We start from the raw sequence: 17,177 nt of genomic DNA on the forward strand, positions 1-17,177 counted from the left end.
AATAGCGTATACTAGATCGAGCCTTCAGTAATAAAAAGGTGTTTACGATGACACCATCACAGACTAAAGATTGCAGTGAACTAGAATATTGATGAATGAAGGTAATCCCATTTAAAAACAGGTTGACAAAAACGTCCCGAGGAGTATACAAGGCTTTAATAAAAAATAAAAAGAATCGACGTGCCTAGTGACAGCTGGATCTGTGAATGTACGTATATAATAAAAAAAAGTAACAAGTAACAAATAGTAGAAATGTAACACTTCCAAAACAAGTATGAATACACACAAGTGACAAGCAGGCCTACATAGAGGTTCTGTGTAACAAATCAAACCTGATTAAAAGGGGAAGTCCACCTGATATTAACTTAGTTTTAGGAAAAGCAGGAAAATGAGAGAAACACAGTAGTGAAAGTTTAAGCAATATCAGAGTAAAAACAGGAGAGTCATGATTTTTTGAATTTGTCATCAGTGAAACAAAAATATCCAATACTCTGACGTATTTTGTGAGCTCCTCTCCAATAATTGTTAAGCTATGTATACATTGCTGTTAAAGATTTCTTAAATGTTGTCGTGGTTATGAAACTGAATTGGGCAGCTCTTGATGTTAAGGGGGAGGGAGTCCGCTATTGAGAGGGGTGGTAACTGTAAAGACCTATCACTTATCTGGTTAAATAGTACAGAATCATTTATCAAGGTTATGGAGGAGGTCAGACATTTTGGAGCAGTGGCGGGCGGCTCCTCAAGTAAATTAGGATAAGACTACAGTAATGAAAATAAATACATATTATGCGGATGGAGAATGTGGGGAAGGTACTGAACTAAATATTTGGGAATATATATCAGGAAAAATAAAACGGAAAGCGAATGTTTAATTTTGGATGACAAAATGAAGAAGAAAAAAAATCTATTGAAAAAATGGAAACAGAGAATATTAACGTGTTATGGCGAAGTGGTTGTTTAAAAAGCCTTAATCGTTTCACAAATTGTTTATACGGCAACTGTAGTACCTGCTCCTAATATTGTTATCAAATCGTTGACTAAAATCATTTATGCTTTTCTTTGGAGTTCAAAAAGAGAAAGAGTGACAAGAAACGTCTGTATAAATAAAAAGTTAGATGGTGGTCTTGAAACGGTAAACATGGAACCTAATTTCGATATATTTATCTTGGATATGCAAATTATTGGATGAACCAACTTGTAGATGGAAAACATTATTCAGATATTGAATTAAAATGATCGGAATTTGTCCAGGTAGCTCACGATATAATTTGAATAAGAAAGATATGAGAATGATATGTAAACAAAATAGACTGTCAGAGTTTTATCAAAATCTTCTTTATGCATGGTCAGAATTTAATATCGAGGTTTAGTTGAGGTAACAGAAATATAAGAGAAGATATTAAGGAAAACAGTCATATTAAATTTTAAAAGTCTACATCATTGTTTTCAAAATGGCACGTAGCTGGAATTTGTAAAGTAAAGCACGTGCTTAAAAATGGTAGTTGGAAAGATTCGATTTTGTTAAATAGTAAAGTTGGTATTCACCAGTATTATTTGAGTTCGAATACACAAAATTGAAGAAATGTTTTCCAATGCTATTGGTCAAATGAATTATGCATTCGAAAGAATGTTCAATTATCATAAGTAGTAAACGAAACAAATCAAATTTAATAAAAGTAGCTACAGGAGATTTTGTTTGTATTTCTAGTTTGAAGACGAAACATTATTATTTCTCCCTCCTGAGACAAAAAACTTCAGAAACCAATTGTTACACGTTACTAGAAAAATTACTTGAATATGCATTTTTCTTTTAATGTGCAGAAAGTATTCAATTTTAAACGTCAATAAATATGAAATAATAGGTTAAAGCAAGTTACTTTTTAAGTATTGCATAACATATTTCCATCAAAACGTAATCTATGCAGATGGCGTGTAATAGACAATAACCAGTGTGATACTACAGAAACAACTTCTCATGTCTTGTTAAAATGTAATAAGTTTCGAGTTGGGGGGGGGGGAATTATTGAAAACTTATTTTACGATAACTTTCATGAGCAAATAAATATGAATGAAAAAGCATTAATTATAGGTTATCTTTTTTAAGGAAAAGTAAACTTTGTGATAAATTTCATATTAATTTTAGGCCAATACATAATATATATAATTTAATTCCAACTTTGGTATGATGGTATATAGAGAGCACAAATGTAAAAGTCTGATTATTAATTTCAAATTAAAACTACGATATTATATATCAAATGAGCAAAGTTTTTTCTTATTGATGAAACACAAAGAAATTATTCGAGAAATGTTAAGGTTATAACCATTCATTCAATTAAATTTGTGTCACTATTCATAATAGGAATAGAGGGTCGCTATTCATAATATTTTCGCTATTCATAATAGAAGTAGGGTTCGCTATTTATAATAGGAGTAGACGGTCGCTATTCATAATAGGGTCACTATTCACAATACGAAATGAGTGTCGCTATTCATAATAGAAATAGAGGGTCGCTATTCATAATATTGTCACTATTCATAATACGAAATGAGGTTCGCTATTCATAATAGGAGTAGGGTTCGCTATTCATAATAGGAGTAGGGGGTCGCTATTTTTAATAGGAAATGAGGGTCGCTATTCATATTACGAAATGAGGGTCGCTATTCATAATTTAGAGTTATGGTCGCTATTTATAATACGGGATGAAGGTAGTTAGTCATAAAATTAAATAGGCCTAAGTAATATCCCAAATGCTCATAACAAAGGGAAATATTGGACGGAGGACACCCCCAGGGCGACACATGGCCCTGAATATTAGTCTTGTTTTTAAGTAGGTATATTTCACCTTTTATCTTTGATAATTATATAGAGACATCTCTCGCCCTTATGGTGACGCAAGAAAGGGAAAACACGAATACATATAATCGTATCGTAATTTGAATACCATTAAAGCATTTTTACGAAGACCCTCCACGTAAATCCCATACATTATTCTGCCTGGTATTCTTAGAGTTAAATTTCAGGGGGGGGGGGGGCCTTTCTGATAACGTGGCACTTCTTCTTGGCACCACTTCAAATACTGAAGTGGATACCAATATGTATGTGAACCCTCCATAAATTATGACCTCTGGTATTCAGTTTGTGACAAAATAGACTTCACGAAGTAAAAAAAAAAGACCTCCAAACTTATATCCTTACAACTAGCCGAACAATGAATTGAACTCTATCGTTTCGAGAGATTTAAAAATAATTGAGCGATAAAAAGCAGCACGTGTAAAAGGGATTTTAACATGGCTGGCATATGGTACGGTAAATTAAAGGTAACATATATGACTCTTTATCCAACGTAAACCCGTTCAATAACTTTGTAAATGGAACAGGTTAGAGCCCGTATATGAATATACATAAACGCGGTTTGGCCAGGAAGCTGGTTTGATAGTGACGAAGGTATTGATGATCGGACAGTGGACTGGAGGTCTGTGTTCTCAATCAATTTTCAATGGCGATGAAAGGCTACCCATATATTTGTGTGTATGTGTGAGTTGGGGGGGGGGGGGGTTTAATCGTGATCTTGAATGTAACACACCGATTTTTGTATTGACCCTTTATGCTTTGAGATTGAACGATAAATTTCTAACGTGAATTTCTATAATGATAATAATCTCCTACTACCCTGAAAGCCGCTGGATAGAGATAATAGGCCCGTTCACACATAACAATTAGTGCGATTTGGATCGCGAAGCAAAGACTGATTGTTGGGGCGACCATACGAACACAGGGAGAATTCTCACTCGACGGCAAGAACGTCTAAACAGCGAGTGAGTGAACCTCGACGGAGTTAGCGCGCTTGGAATCCTGGAATTCAATAAATCGATGTTTGATTCTTAATTCATTCACACATTCGCGAAGATTGGTGAAATTATTCTGTCCACACACGCACAAAAAAAAAAAAATCTGATCGCGATGCAAAAGTCGATTTTTAAATATCACTTTTTTGTAGGTGTAAACGCCCTATTATGTAGGCTAATATGAAAAGGGTGTGGCGTTGACAAAGACATTTGAGGAAAGAAACCTCGACTTAAAGTGTTAAAATGCATGCAATACTTACAATTAAAAGAAAAGTAAAGGTCGACACTTTTTACCTACTTTAAAATGTAATCCATTGGTGAGGTTCTTCTTTTTTATGGTCAGAACGGTCACCAAAATTAATTTGAGAAAGCTTTGTGCTCGACACTGCTAAGTTTTATAGTAACTTAGGACTTTTGCTACTACTTCTTGAACTGGTCAGAATTATACACGCCTTTTCTCTTAGTCAAAAAGCAATGTGGACTTGACTTTCTCCCGCTTACATAACGTATGTTACATGACGTATGTTGCATGTCAGTAAAGGGTTACCGTACTTTATCATCTGTGATTCCATCATTTTTTTTTTCTCTTTTCCTCATACGAGGCACTTTATTACTTTATATCATTTTAACAACATTGTACATAGAGTTTAATTACAATATATATATATATTCACAATCAACAAACTGATATAATAAAATAGGGGAAACATAAGGAAAGTGGAAGGGAAAGATCAAGGCATGAATATAAATGCGTTAAAGGTTCAACTAAGAAAGATTCATCTTGATATTACTTATTAATTGTTCTTGGTTTCTGTATTGCCAATTGACATAAAACATAAAATCGCTTTTGAAAGTCATCCAAATTGAATGACTATTGAAGGATTTACTTCTAAGATGATTAAGTATATACACCTTATAAATTGCATATTGTGCGTAAACAATTAATACATTCATGAGCAAAAAATCCGGGTCTTCAATGTTGAAACCAATTAGTATGATTTTTTCTCCTAACTCAATATCTTTTTGGAACAAGTTCGTTACCAGCTGATGAATTTTTTGCCAAAAGACTGCGACTTGGCGACATCTTAGCAAAATGTGTATAAACGATTCTGATTCATTGCAATATGTACAAAGCATATCGGATGTAATTTTCCACTTGTAAAGATTGTCTTTGAAGGGTAAAACTTTATGAAGCAGTTTGAAATTAAATTGTCTTACTCTGTTGTCTTTGATCTTTTTTAATTTAAAATCTAAAACATGCCTCCACTCAAAATTGTTTGGTAGTTGCAGTATTTCCTGCCAAAACAATGACACCGGAGGATTTTCTTTTTTGAACTCATTCAAAAGAATATAAAAGTGTTTTGCTTTCATGAGACTTAATTTAATCAAGTCGCAGTTCGATATCTCAAACATTCCTTCAGAAACTTCTGTTGCAATTGGATTAAGATTATTATTTCTTATTTTTTCTACCCATACTTTTGGAAAAGCCCTTTTTAGTTTCGAGAGTTTGAAGCTATCTAGTAAAGAACTTGTACCTAAACGTTCGAAGAGAGTGTTGCATGACACCCATTGTCCGTTTTCAAATACATCACTAACTTTACAGATTCCATTTACATTCCATTTTTTAAAAAATAAAACATTTCGTTCATGTTTGATGTTACTGTTATACCACAGAATTTCATTACATATGTCTCTTACATTCAGGAAATGAACATATCTTAATTCGCACCAATATGTGAGTAAGTTAGCATAGAATATTGGTAACTTATACATCTTACATAGCGAGAACATGTCTTTGCTTGAGCAGTTTACTTTCAAAATTAATGGTATGTCTTGAATAAAACTGATCCAATATCTAAAAAGTATTCTCCATTGCGACTTACCCCCTTTCATATATTTTGAAAACCAAGATAATTGCAATGATTGGAATTTGGTTTGTATATCTACCATGTTTAAACCCCACCCCTCTGCAGCACGAGTAACAACCCCTCTTTTTATTTTTTCCCTTTTTGATCCCCAAAGAAAGCTATAAATTAATCTGTTTAGGTTGACAACAAACTTTTGTGGAATTGGTAAACATGTCGCAATATATACAAATTGGGAAGCAATAAGCGTTTTTATGATTGTTATTTTCCCATAGTATGTCAGGTTCCTCATTTTCCAAACTCTCAGCAACGAATTTACTTTCTCCAGTTTCAAGTTCCAATTTAAACTTTCCGATTCTTTCTTTCCTTGAGTTATGTACACACCTAAGTATTTAATGGGCTCATTAGTCCATTCTAAATTATCTAAGCATTCTTCTTGAAAAGAAGTTGACATGACATTGGTTTTCATTAAATTCAGTTTTGGCCCTGCTAAGACCCCAAATGTTTTCACCTCTTTTATGGCAGTGTTTCCATCTTCTATAGCGTTAACAAAAATTACCGTGTCATCTGCTAATTGAGATATTTTGATATTTTCTTCAACGACAGGTGGATTTTTTAACGAAATACTAATACCTTTTATGTTGGTATTTTGCTTTATTCTCACAGCCATAACTTCGGCAACCAGTATAAAGAGAAGAGCCGATAACGGACAACCTTGTCTTACACCTTGATCTATTCTGAAATCCTTAGAGACCCAGCCGTTGTTAATAACTCTGCCTATTGCATTACTGTAGAGTGTTTTGACCCAATGTTTAAACGTTTCTTTGAACTTAAATCTATCTAATAACAAAAATAGGAAATCATGACAAATGTTATCAAAAGCCTTTTTGAAATCTAAGAAAATCAAAATACCAGGAGAATTTGCATAGTTACAGTAATCAATCACGTCTAAGACAAGACGAATATTCTGCACAGCAGAACGTTGTTTTAAGTATCCCGTCTGATCGGGAGAGACTAAAATTTCCATTACATTATGCAAACGTTTACAAAGCGTTTTTGCAAGGATCTTGTAGTCAATGTTTAACAATGAGATCGGTCTCCAGTTATCTACTAAACGCTTGTCTCCCTTTTTATGCAGTAATGTTATAACAGCTTGCTTCTGGCTTTCAGACAATTCTTGTTTTGCAAATCCTTCATTTAAACTGTCGATCAACATACACTTCAAGTCAGCCCAGAAACACTTGTAAAATTCTGCAGTCAGACCATCACTGCCTGGAGATTTGTTATTTCTCATTGAATTTAACGCATCAAAACATTCTTTCTCTGTGATCGGTCCTTCACATAATAAAGCTTCTTCTTCAGAAAGAGTAGTTAAGTTTGTTGTTTCTAAATACTTTTTCATATCAGAGATATCATTAAATGTATGCTTGGAGTACAATTCCCTATAATATTTAGTTATTTCTCTAAGAATATTTTCGTTTCCAGTAATTATTTTCCCTTTGTTTGTAATACAATCTAATTCCTTTCTTTTCCCATTTCTTTTTTCTAAATTGAGAAAGTACTTGGTTGACTTTTCACCCTTTTCCATCCATCGTTCTCGAGATCTAATAAATGCACCTTTACATAAATGTGTGTGCCATTTTTCAATCTTTTTCTTTATTTCTAGCATTCTGTCTATATCTTCTCTAGTATGGTTACTGTCAACTTTTCTGCAAACCTCTGTATATTCATTATACATTTTCTTGTACTGATTGGATTTTTCCTTCAGCCTCTGTTTAGAAAACTTCATGGCAAATTCTCGTATTTTTATTTTACACATATCCCATTTAGTTCTTGCATTCATTGGATTATGGCTAGACTTTAAAGCTTGTATGATGTTTTTAATTTTGTTCTTAAAATCAATTTCACATAGCAATGAATTATTAAACTTCCAAAGACCTTTCCCCCTTTCAACGCTATCTGTTTTCAATCTTAATGATACAGCACAATGATCACATTTGATGGCAGGTCTTATATCGGTAGTTTGAACGTAACAATATAGTGACGATGAAATAAGCCAATAATCGAGTCTAGAATAGATTCCTAACGATAGTTGTCGCCATGTAAATTGCTTTCCTTGCGGGTTCATTTTCCGCCATACGTCAATCAGTTTGAGTTTATTTTTAATGTTTTGTAACCACTTAATTGGTTTGTATACCTGCGACCAGCCTCGGGTATCAAGCTGAGGATCTTGTACACCGTTCCATCATGAAAGGCAGATTTGTACATTGTTTGGAAAGAGTGCAAAACACCTTTCAAGTCTCCTGTAGATCAATAGAGTATTTTCGCATGATTTGATGTAATTTCACGCACAATTTCGTAATGTTAACCCACACTTTGCCATTAAAGCTCTTCCATACAGACCCTGCACGTAAACCCTATACATTATCTTGCCTGGTATTCTTAGAGTTAATTTTCGAGGGGATTCCCCTTTTTGATAAGGTGGCGCCTGTTCTTGTCACCGCATCAATTCTAGAGTGGATACCATTGTGTATGTGTACCCTCCAGGAATTTCAATCTCTTTGTTATTCAGTTTTGTGACAAAATAGAATTTACGAATTTATCTCTTTACAACTAGCCAAACAAAGTATTCTACTCTATCATTTCGAGAAGAAAATGCGGAATGAAATGTAGAGAGGGATGCATCAAACACCGGATGGTTTTACATTCTATATGTTCAATCAAGGGAATAAAAACGATAAGAAATAAGAATATTTGAGAGATAAAAATCCGAACGTGTAATTAAATAGTAGAATGTCTGGCCCTAGAACGACGAGGATAACATTTCTGGCCTTTTATCCAACCTGACTCTGTTCAATAATTATACCAATGATAGCAGCTAAAAGCCTTCTGGACTTGATTATTTCCCGCTTACATGACGTATTTTGCATCTCAGTGAATGGTTACTGAACTTTATTATCTATGATTTCATCATAAAAGGAAAATATGTACATTGTTTGGAAAGAAAGTAAAACACCTTTCAAGTCCATTGTAGATCAATAGAGTCATTTTGAATATTTTGATATGATATCATGCACAATCTTGACACGATAACCCACACACTGTGCCGGTAAAGCATATCTGTACTCACATTGCACGTAAATCCCATATATAATTCTGCATGGTATTCTTAGAGTTAAATTCTATTGAGATTCCCCTTTTGATTATGTGGCGCCTTTTTGGGCATCGTTTCAAATACTGAAGGGCGTACCAACCGGGAGGTCGTGGGTTCGAACCCCGGCCGCGTCATACCAAAAGACGTTAAAAGATGGGAGTTGTTGCTATCTTGTTTGGCGTTCAACAATAAGGGATAGAGCAACGTCGATCTGGCGCTACTCAGTGGCTGCCGGGCTCACGATCAATTGGGCAAAAAGAATTTCCGTTTCGGTTTAATAAAATTTGGAATGGACTATTAGGCTATTATTATTATTGTGCGTGTGAGTATCCATGAATATTTCCTCTTTGTTTTTTAGTTTTGTGCCAAAATTGGAATTCACGAAGTTAGAGAGGCTCCACACCCACAACAAAAAGTGAGTCACCCTTACTCAAATTGATGAGTCACTGGTTTGTCCGTACAGCGAAACACTTGAAGGATCATGTGAGTCACTATGACTCGATACAAATGAGTCTTATTTATCTAAGAGACTCATTTGTATCGAGTCATAGTGACTCACATGATCCTTCAAGTGTTTCGCTGTACGGACAAACCAGTGACTCATCAATTTGAGTAAGGGTGACTCACTTTTTGTTGTGGGTGCATCATGACATAGACCCCCCTACTCTCTAGGCCTATCACACACATACCATACCATGTCAGAGTCACTGTCCACATTTGCAATGGAAAATATATCCTAAAATATCACATTTTAGCGATGTAATCGGTGGTCCCGCTACCCGAATCTGAAAAATCTACTTTGTACGCACTAAATTAAGCCTTAACTTGAGATTCATTTGTCACCCATACTGTCACGAAACAATCTTGAATTAATTCGTTTTACATCAAATAACAAGGATCTAGGAGTTTCGTTCTATAATACAATGATGCAAGATCATGCATGTTTTCATTCGACACGGCTTCGTGCGATACAGTAGAATCTATAGTTAAGTTACACACAGCCTCATCAACTCGAGTGCGGATATCGTAAAATGAACGCATGCATCATTTGTATAATAATCAGAAGATTCAGCCCACGAATCCAGTCATAAAAATCATCGTTTAAAACCATAAGAATAATTATGCGTACCAATTTTTCACTAGCTGCAGTCAAAACTCTTCTGAATCCAAGATATAAGATGGCGACGTCGCGTCGTCGATCGGGAATTCAAATATGGCTCGAGAATGCGCATTTTTGGATGACGTCACGAAAGCATGCGCGCGCATGCATACAGCCTCACTTTCAAGTTGACTCACTTTTTTCTTCTAAAATGCTCTTATGTCGATCTTGACTCATTTTTTACGACCATGTGAGCCAGTCGAAGCATTTTGCAAATGCGTCAGCTCATGATTGACACACTGGTGAAATATAAATGAGTCAATAGAGACTCATTGGTTGTTACTAATGAGTCAATTTACACCTGACTCACGAAAATTATGCTTAAATGTGTCAAATGACTCACTTTTTGTTGTGGGTGCTGCATGGTTTATAAATGTACAACTAGCCAGAAAAAGTATTGAACTATATCATTTCGAAAGAAATAGTGGATAGGAAGAGGGGAGAATCAAGCACCGGATGGTTTTACCCGATATACTGTATGCTATTTATTTTTCTTTGTAATATTCCATGGAGGAGTTGGTAGGGGATAGTGGGAGGGGTTGGTGGTATCGAGAGGTTGGTGGGAGGGGTGGTGAGGTGAGGTGTGATCAATACGGGGGATATTGTATTGGGGTCCATTCGCTATACATAAGGACCGTTATTCATAAGGACCGCTATTCATGACGTGGAACTTCCTATACCTGCAGGTCCGCTATTCATAATGGTAAAAAAGGGTCACTAATCATAAAGAAATAAGGTTCGTTAATCGTAAGGACCGCTATTCATAACGTGATATGAGGGTCGCTATTCATAATTCACAGTAAGGGTCATTCATCATAAGGACCGCTATTCATAATATGAAATTAGGGTCGTTTTTCATAATACGACAAGAGGGTCGCTATTCATAATACGAAATTATGTTCATTACTCATAAGGGTCGCTATTCATAAAACGACAAGAGCGTCGCTATTCATAATACGACGAGAGGGTCGCTATTCATAAAAGGAGTAGAGGGTCGCTATTAATTATAGGAGTAGAGATTCGCTATTCATAATAGGACTAGAGGTTCGCTATTCATAATAGGAGTAGGAGTCCCTATTCATAATACGAGTAGAGGTTCGCTATTCATGATATGAATAGAGGGTCGCTATTCAAAATATTGTCACTATTCATAATACGAACTGAGGTTCGCTATTTATAATAGGAATAGAGGGTCGCTATTCATCATATTTTCACTATTCATAAGACGAAATGAGGTTCGCTATTCATAATAGGACTAGAGGTTCGCTATTCATAATAGGAGTAGAGGGCCGCTATTCATAATAGGAATAGAGGGTCGCCATTCATAATAGGAAGAGAGGTTTGCTATTCATAATATTGTCACTATTCATAATATATAAATGGTTTGTTTTATTGAAAATCATCTCGCAGCCCGAAGGCTGAATTGTGTGACTTTTTACAAATTGATAAAAAAATTACATTACAATAAATACATGTGAAATCAGACATTACAAGATATAAATTCAAAATTCGTTCAAGTTCATAGTAAAAATATAAAATATAAAGTTATATATAAATGTGAACATGCAATAATATTTCCACTCCGATATTCATTGATTTTAAACGGGTCGTGTTTGTTTGTAACAATAGTTGCAATAGAGTTTAAAAGTGAATAATTGCGTGATTTTAACAGATTAAAAAGCTCAGTAATACGAAATGAGGTTCGCTATTCATAATAGGAGTAGAGGGCCGCTATTCATAATAGGAATAGAGGGTCGCCATTCATAATATTTTAACCATTCATAATACGAAATGAGGTTCGCTATTCATAATAGGAGTAGAGGGTCGCTATTCATAATACGAAAAGAGGGTCGCTATTCATAATAGTGTCACTATTCATAATACGAAATGAGGTTCGCTATTCATAATACGAGTAGAGGTTCGCTATTCATAATAGGAGTAGAGGTTCGCTATTCATAATAGGAGTAGAGGGTCGCTATTCATAATACGAAAAGAGGGTCGCTATTCATAATAGTGTCACTATTCATAAAACGAAATGAGGTTCGCTATTCATAATAGGAGTAGGGTTTGCTATTCGTAATAGAAGTAGAGGGTCGATATTCATAATATGAATAAAGGGTCGCTATTCATAATAGGGTCACTATTCACAATACGAAATGAGTGTCGCTATTCATAATAGGAATAGAGGTTCGCTATTCATAATACGAAATGAGTGTCGCTATTCATAATACGAAACGAGGGTCGCGATTTATAATACGAAACTAGCGTCGCGATTCATAACACGAGAAGAGGGTCGCTATTCATAATACGAAACGAGGGTCGCTATTTTTAGTACGAAATTAGGGTCGCTATTCATAATAGGAATAGAGGTTCGCTATTCATAATACGAAATGAGGGTCGCTATTTATAATAGGAGTAGAGGGTTGCTATTCATAATAGGAGTAGAGATTATCTATTCATAATAGGAGTATTTGAAATGGCATGCCTCCGTCGCATAATGGGGGTGACAAGACTAGACAAGCTCAAAAACACGCACATCAAAGAATCCCTCAACCTGGAACGAGATTTCATGGACAAAGTCTCGACTAAAAGACTCAAATATTTTGGTCACATCCTACGAATGAAATCCACAAGATACCCAAAAATTGCTGTTGAAGGAAACGTCGCAAGAAATCGACCCAGAGGCCGTCCACCCAAAAGATGGCTTGACTGCATCTCAGAGGACTGCAAAGCAAGATCCATACCAAGGCTGATAGATGCTTCAAGATTGGCTGCAGACAGAAAGACTTGGCATACCATCACCATACAGAAGCCATCACGAGGCCCCTGGCCTGCGTGGACGGCATAAGTAAGTCAATAGGAGTAGAGGTTCGCTATTCATAAGAGGAGTAGAGGGTCGATATTCATAATACGAAATGAGGGTCGCTATTCATAATAGGAATAGAGGTTCGCTATTAATAATAGGAGTAGAGGGTCGCTATTCATAATAGGAGTAGAGATTCGCTATTCATAATAGGAGTAGAGGGTCGATATTCATAATATGAATAAAGGGTCGCTATTCATAATAGGGTCACTATTCACAATACGAAATGAGTGTCGCTATTCATAATAGGAATAGAGGTTCGCTATTCATAATACGAAATGAGTGTCGCTATTCATAATACGAAACGAGGGTCGCGATTTATAATACGAAACTAGCGTCGCGATTCATAACACGAGAAGAGGGTCGCTATTCATAATACGAAACGAGGGTCGCTATTTTTAGTACGAAATTAGGGTCGCTATTCATAATAGGAATAGAGGTTCGCTATTCATAATACGAAATGAGGGTCGCTATTTATAATAGGAGTAGAGGGTTGCTATTCATAATAGGAGTAGAGATTATCTATTCATAATAGGAGTATTTGAAATGGCATGCCTCCGTCGCATAATGGGGGTGACAAGACTAGACAAGCTCAAAAACACGCACATCAAAGAATCCCTCAACCTGGAACGAGATTTCATGGACAAAGTCTCGACTAAAAGACTCAAATATTTTGGTCACATCCTACGAATGAAATCCACAAGATACCCAAAAATTGCTGTTGAAGGAAACGTCGCAAGAAATCGACCCAGAGGCCGTCCACCCAAAAGATGGCTTGACTGCATCTCAGAGGACTGCAAAGCAAGATCCATACCAAGGCTGATAGATGCTTCAAGATTGGCTGCAGACAGAAAGACTTGGCATACCATCACCATACAGAAGCCATCACGAGGCCCCTGGCCTGCGTGGACGGCATAAGTAAGTCAATAGGAGTAGAGGTTCGCTATTCATAAGAGGAGTAGAGGGTCGATATTCATAATACGAAATGAGGGTCGCTATTCATAATAGGAATAGAGGTTCGCTATTAATAATAGGAGTAGAGGGTCGCTATTCATAATAGGAGTAGAGATTCGCTATTCATAATAGGAGTAGAGGGTCGATATTCAAAATTTGAATAAAGGGTCGATATTCATAATAGGAATGAAGGGTCGCTATTCATAATAGGGTCAATATTCATAATACGAAATGAGGTTCGCTATTCATAATAGGAGTAGAGTGTCGCTATTCATAATTGGAGTATAGATTCGCTTATCATAATAGGAGCAGAGGTTCGCTATTCATAAAGGGAGTAGAGGTTCGCTTTTCACAATACGAAATGAGTGTCACTATTCATAATAGGAGTAGAGGGTCGCTATTCATAATACGGGATGAGGGTAGTTATTCATAAAATGAAATAGGCCTAAGCAATATCCCAAATGCTCATAACAAAGGGAAATATTGGACAGAGGACACCCCCAGGGCGACACATGGCCCTGAATATAAGTCTTGTTTTTAAGTAGGTATATTTCACCTTTTATCTTTGATAATTATATAGAGACATCTCTCGCCCTTATGGTGACGCAAGAAAGGAAAACATGAATACATATAATCGTATCGTAATTTGAATACCATTGAAGCATTTATACACAGACCCTGCACGTAAATCCCATACATTATTCTGCCTGGTATTCTTAGAGTTAATTTTCGGGGAGGGTCCCCTTTTTGATAACGTGGCACCTCTTCTTGGCACCGCTTCAAATACTGAAGTGGGTACCAACATGCATGTGAAAACTCCATAAATTATGACCTCTGGTATTCAGTTTATGACAAAATAGACTTCACGTAGTAAAAAAGACCTCCAAACTTATATCTTTACAACTAGCCGAACAATGAATTGAACTCTATGGCCCGAATTCACAAAGCAAGGTTTGAGCTCAGACCAAAGTTTGAGCTCAAACCTCCTTTTGTTTCGCCAAACCTCCCTTTGTTATTTACAAACCAGGTTTGTAAATAACAAAAGGAGGTTTGGCGAAACAAAAGGAGGTTTGAGGTCAAACCTTGGTCTGAGCTCAAACCTTGCTTTGTGAATTCGGGCCTATCGTTTCGAGAGATATTTAAAAAAATGTCGTTATAAGTGGAATTACATGAAAAGAGGGAGGAATCAAACACTGGAAGGTTTGCTCCACCGAGGGCATTAATACCATTGTAAATAAGAACAATTGAGCGATAAAAAGCAGCACGTGTAAAAGGGATTTTACAATGGCTGGCATATGGTACGGTAAAGGTAACATATATGACTCTTTATCCAACGTAAACCCGTTCAATAACTTGGTAAATGGAACAGGTTAGAGCCCGTATTATGAATATACATAAACGCGGTTTGGCCAGGAAGCTGGTTTGATAATGACCAGGGTATTGATGATCGGACAGTGGACTAGAGTTCTGTGTTCTCAATCAATTTTCAGTGGCGATGAAAGGCTACCCATATATTTGTGTGTATGTGTGAGGTGGGAGGGGGGTTTAATTGTGATCTTGAATGTAACACACCGATTTTTGTATTGACCCTTTATGCTTTGAGATTGAACGATAAACTTCTAACGTGAATTTCTATAATGATTATAATTTCCTACTACCCTCAAAGCCGCTGGATAGAGATAATAGGTCCGTTAACACAAAACAATTTGTGCGATTTGGATCGCGAAGCAAAGACTGATTGTTGGGGCGACCATTCGAACACAGGGAGAATTCTCACTCGATGGCAAGAACGTCTAAACAGCGAGTGAGTGAACCTCGACGGAGTTAGCTCGCTTGGAATCCTGGAATTAAATAAATCGATGTTTGATTCTCAATTCATTCACACATTCGCGAAGATTGGTGAAATTATTCTGTCCACACACGCACAAAAAAAACCAAAAAAATCGGATCTCGATGCAAAAGTCGATTTTTAAATATCACTTTTTTGTAGGTGTAAACGCCGTATTATGAAGGCTAATATGAAAAGGGTGTGGCGTTGACAAAGACATTTGAGGAAAGAAACCTCGACTTAAAATGTTAAAATGCATACAATACTTACAATTAAAAGAAAAGTAAAGGTCGACACTTTTTACCCACTTTAAAATGTAATCCGTTGGTTTGGTTCTTCTTTTTTATGGTCAGAACGGTCAACAAAATTAATTTGGGAAAGCTTTGTGCTCGACACTGCTAAGTTTTATGGTAACTAAGGACTTTTGCTACTACTTCTTGAACTGGTCAGAATTACACACGCCTTTTCTCTTAGTCAAAAAGCAATGTGGACTTGACTATTTCCCGCTTACATGACGTATGTTACATGACGTATATTGCATGACATATGTTACATGACGTATGTTAAATGACGTATGTTACATGACGTATGTTACATAACGTATGTTACATGACGTATGTTGCATGTCAGTAAAGGGTTACCGTACTTTATCATCTGTGATTCCATCATGAAAGGCAGATTTGTACATTGTTTGGAAAGAGTGCAAAACACCTTTCAAGTCTACTGTAGATCAATAGAGTATTTTCGCATGATTTGATGTAATTTCACGCACAATTTCGTAATGTTAACCCACACTTTGCCATTAAAGCTCTTCCATACAGACCCTGCACGTAAACCCTATACATTATCTTGCCTGGTATTCTTAGAGTTAATTTTCGAGGGGATTCCCCTTTTTGATAAGGTGGCGCCTGTTCTTGTCACCGCTTCAATTCTAAATTGAATACCATTGTGTTTGTGTACCCTCCAGGAATTTCAACCTCTTTGTTATTCAGTTTTGTAACAAAATAGAATTTACGAATTTATCATTTTAAAAAGAGCCAAACAAAGTATTGAACTCTATCATTTCGAGAAGAAAATGCGGAATGAAATGTAAAGAGGGATGCATCAAACACCGGATAGTTTTATATTCTACATGCTCAATCAAGGGAATAAAAACGATTAGAAATAAGAATACTTGAGAGATAAAAATCCGAACGTGTAATTAGATAGTAGAATGTCTGGCCCTGGAACGACGAGGATAACATTTCTGGCCTTTTATCCAACCTGACTCTGTTCAATAATTATACCAATGATAGCAGCTTACAGCCTTCTGGACTTGATAACTTCCCGCTTACATGACGTATTTTGCATCTCAGTGAATGGTTACTGTACTTTATTATCTATGATTCCATCATGAAAGGACAGTATGTACATTGTTTGAAAGGAATGCAACACACATTTCAAGTCCATTGTAGATCAATAGAGTCATTTTGAATATTTTGATATGATTTCAGGCACAATCTTGT

The 17,177-nt window shown here is 36.0% G+C and overlaps 2 protein-coding genes across 2 annotated transcripts; both read left to right on the forward strand.

Annotated features, from left to right (window-relative positions):
* The first annotated feature begins 12,524 nt into the window (after positions 1 to 12,524).
* Positions 12,525 to 12,875, forward strand: LOC115925882. The gene has a single exon (XM_030989924.1). The coding sequence runs from the start codon at positions 12,525 to 12,527 to the stop codon at positions 12,873 to 12,875; it is 351 nt and encodes a 116-aa protein (XP_030845784.1).
* Positions 12,876 to 13,457: 582 nt separating this feature from the next.
* Positions 13,458 to 13,808, forward strand: LOC100893180. The gene has a single exon (XM_003730444.1). It carries the CDS (start codon positions 13,458 to 13,460, stop codon positions 13,806 to 13,808), a length of 351 nt encoding a protein of 116 aa, XP_003730492.1.
* The last annotated feature ends 3,369 nt before the right edge of the window (positions 13,809 to 17,177 follow it).

The sequence above is a fragment of the Strongylocentrotus purpuratus genome, unplaced genomic scaffold (genome assembly GCF_000002235.5).
Source record: "Strongylocentrotus purpuratus isolate Spur 01 unplaced genomic scaffold, Spur_5.0 spur5_scaffold_19, whole genome shotgun sequence".
NCBI lineage: Eukaryota > Metazoa > Echinodermata > Echinoidea > Camarodonta > Strongylocentrotidae > Strongylocentrotus > Strongylocentrotus purpuratus.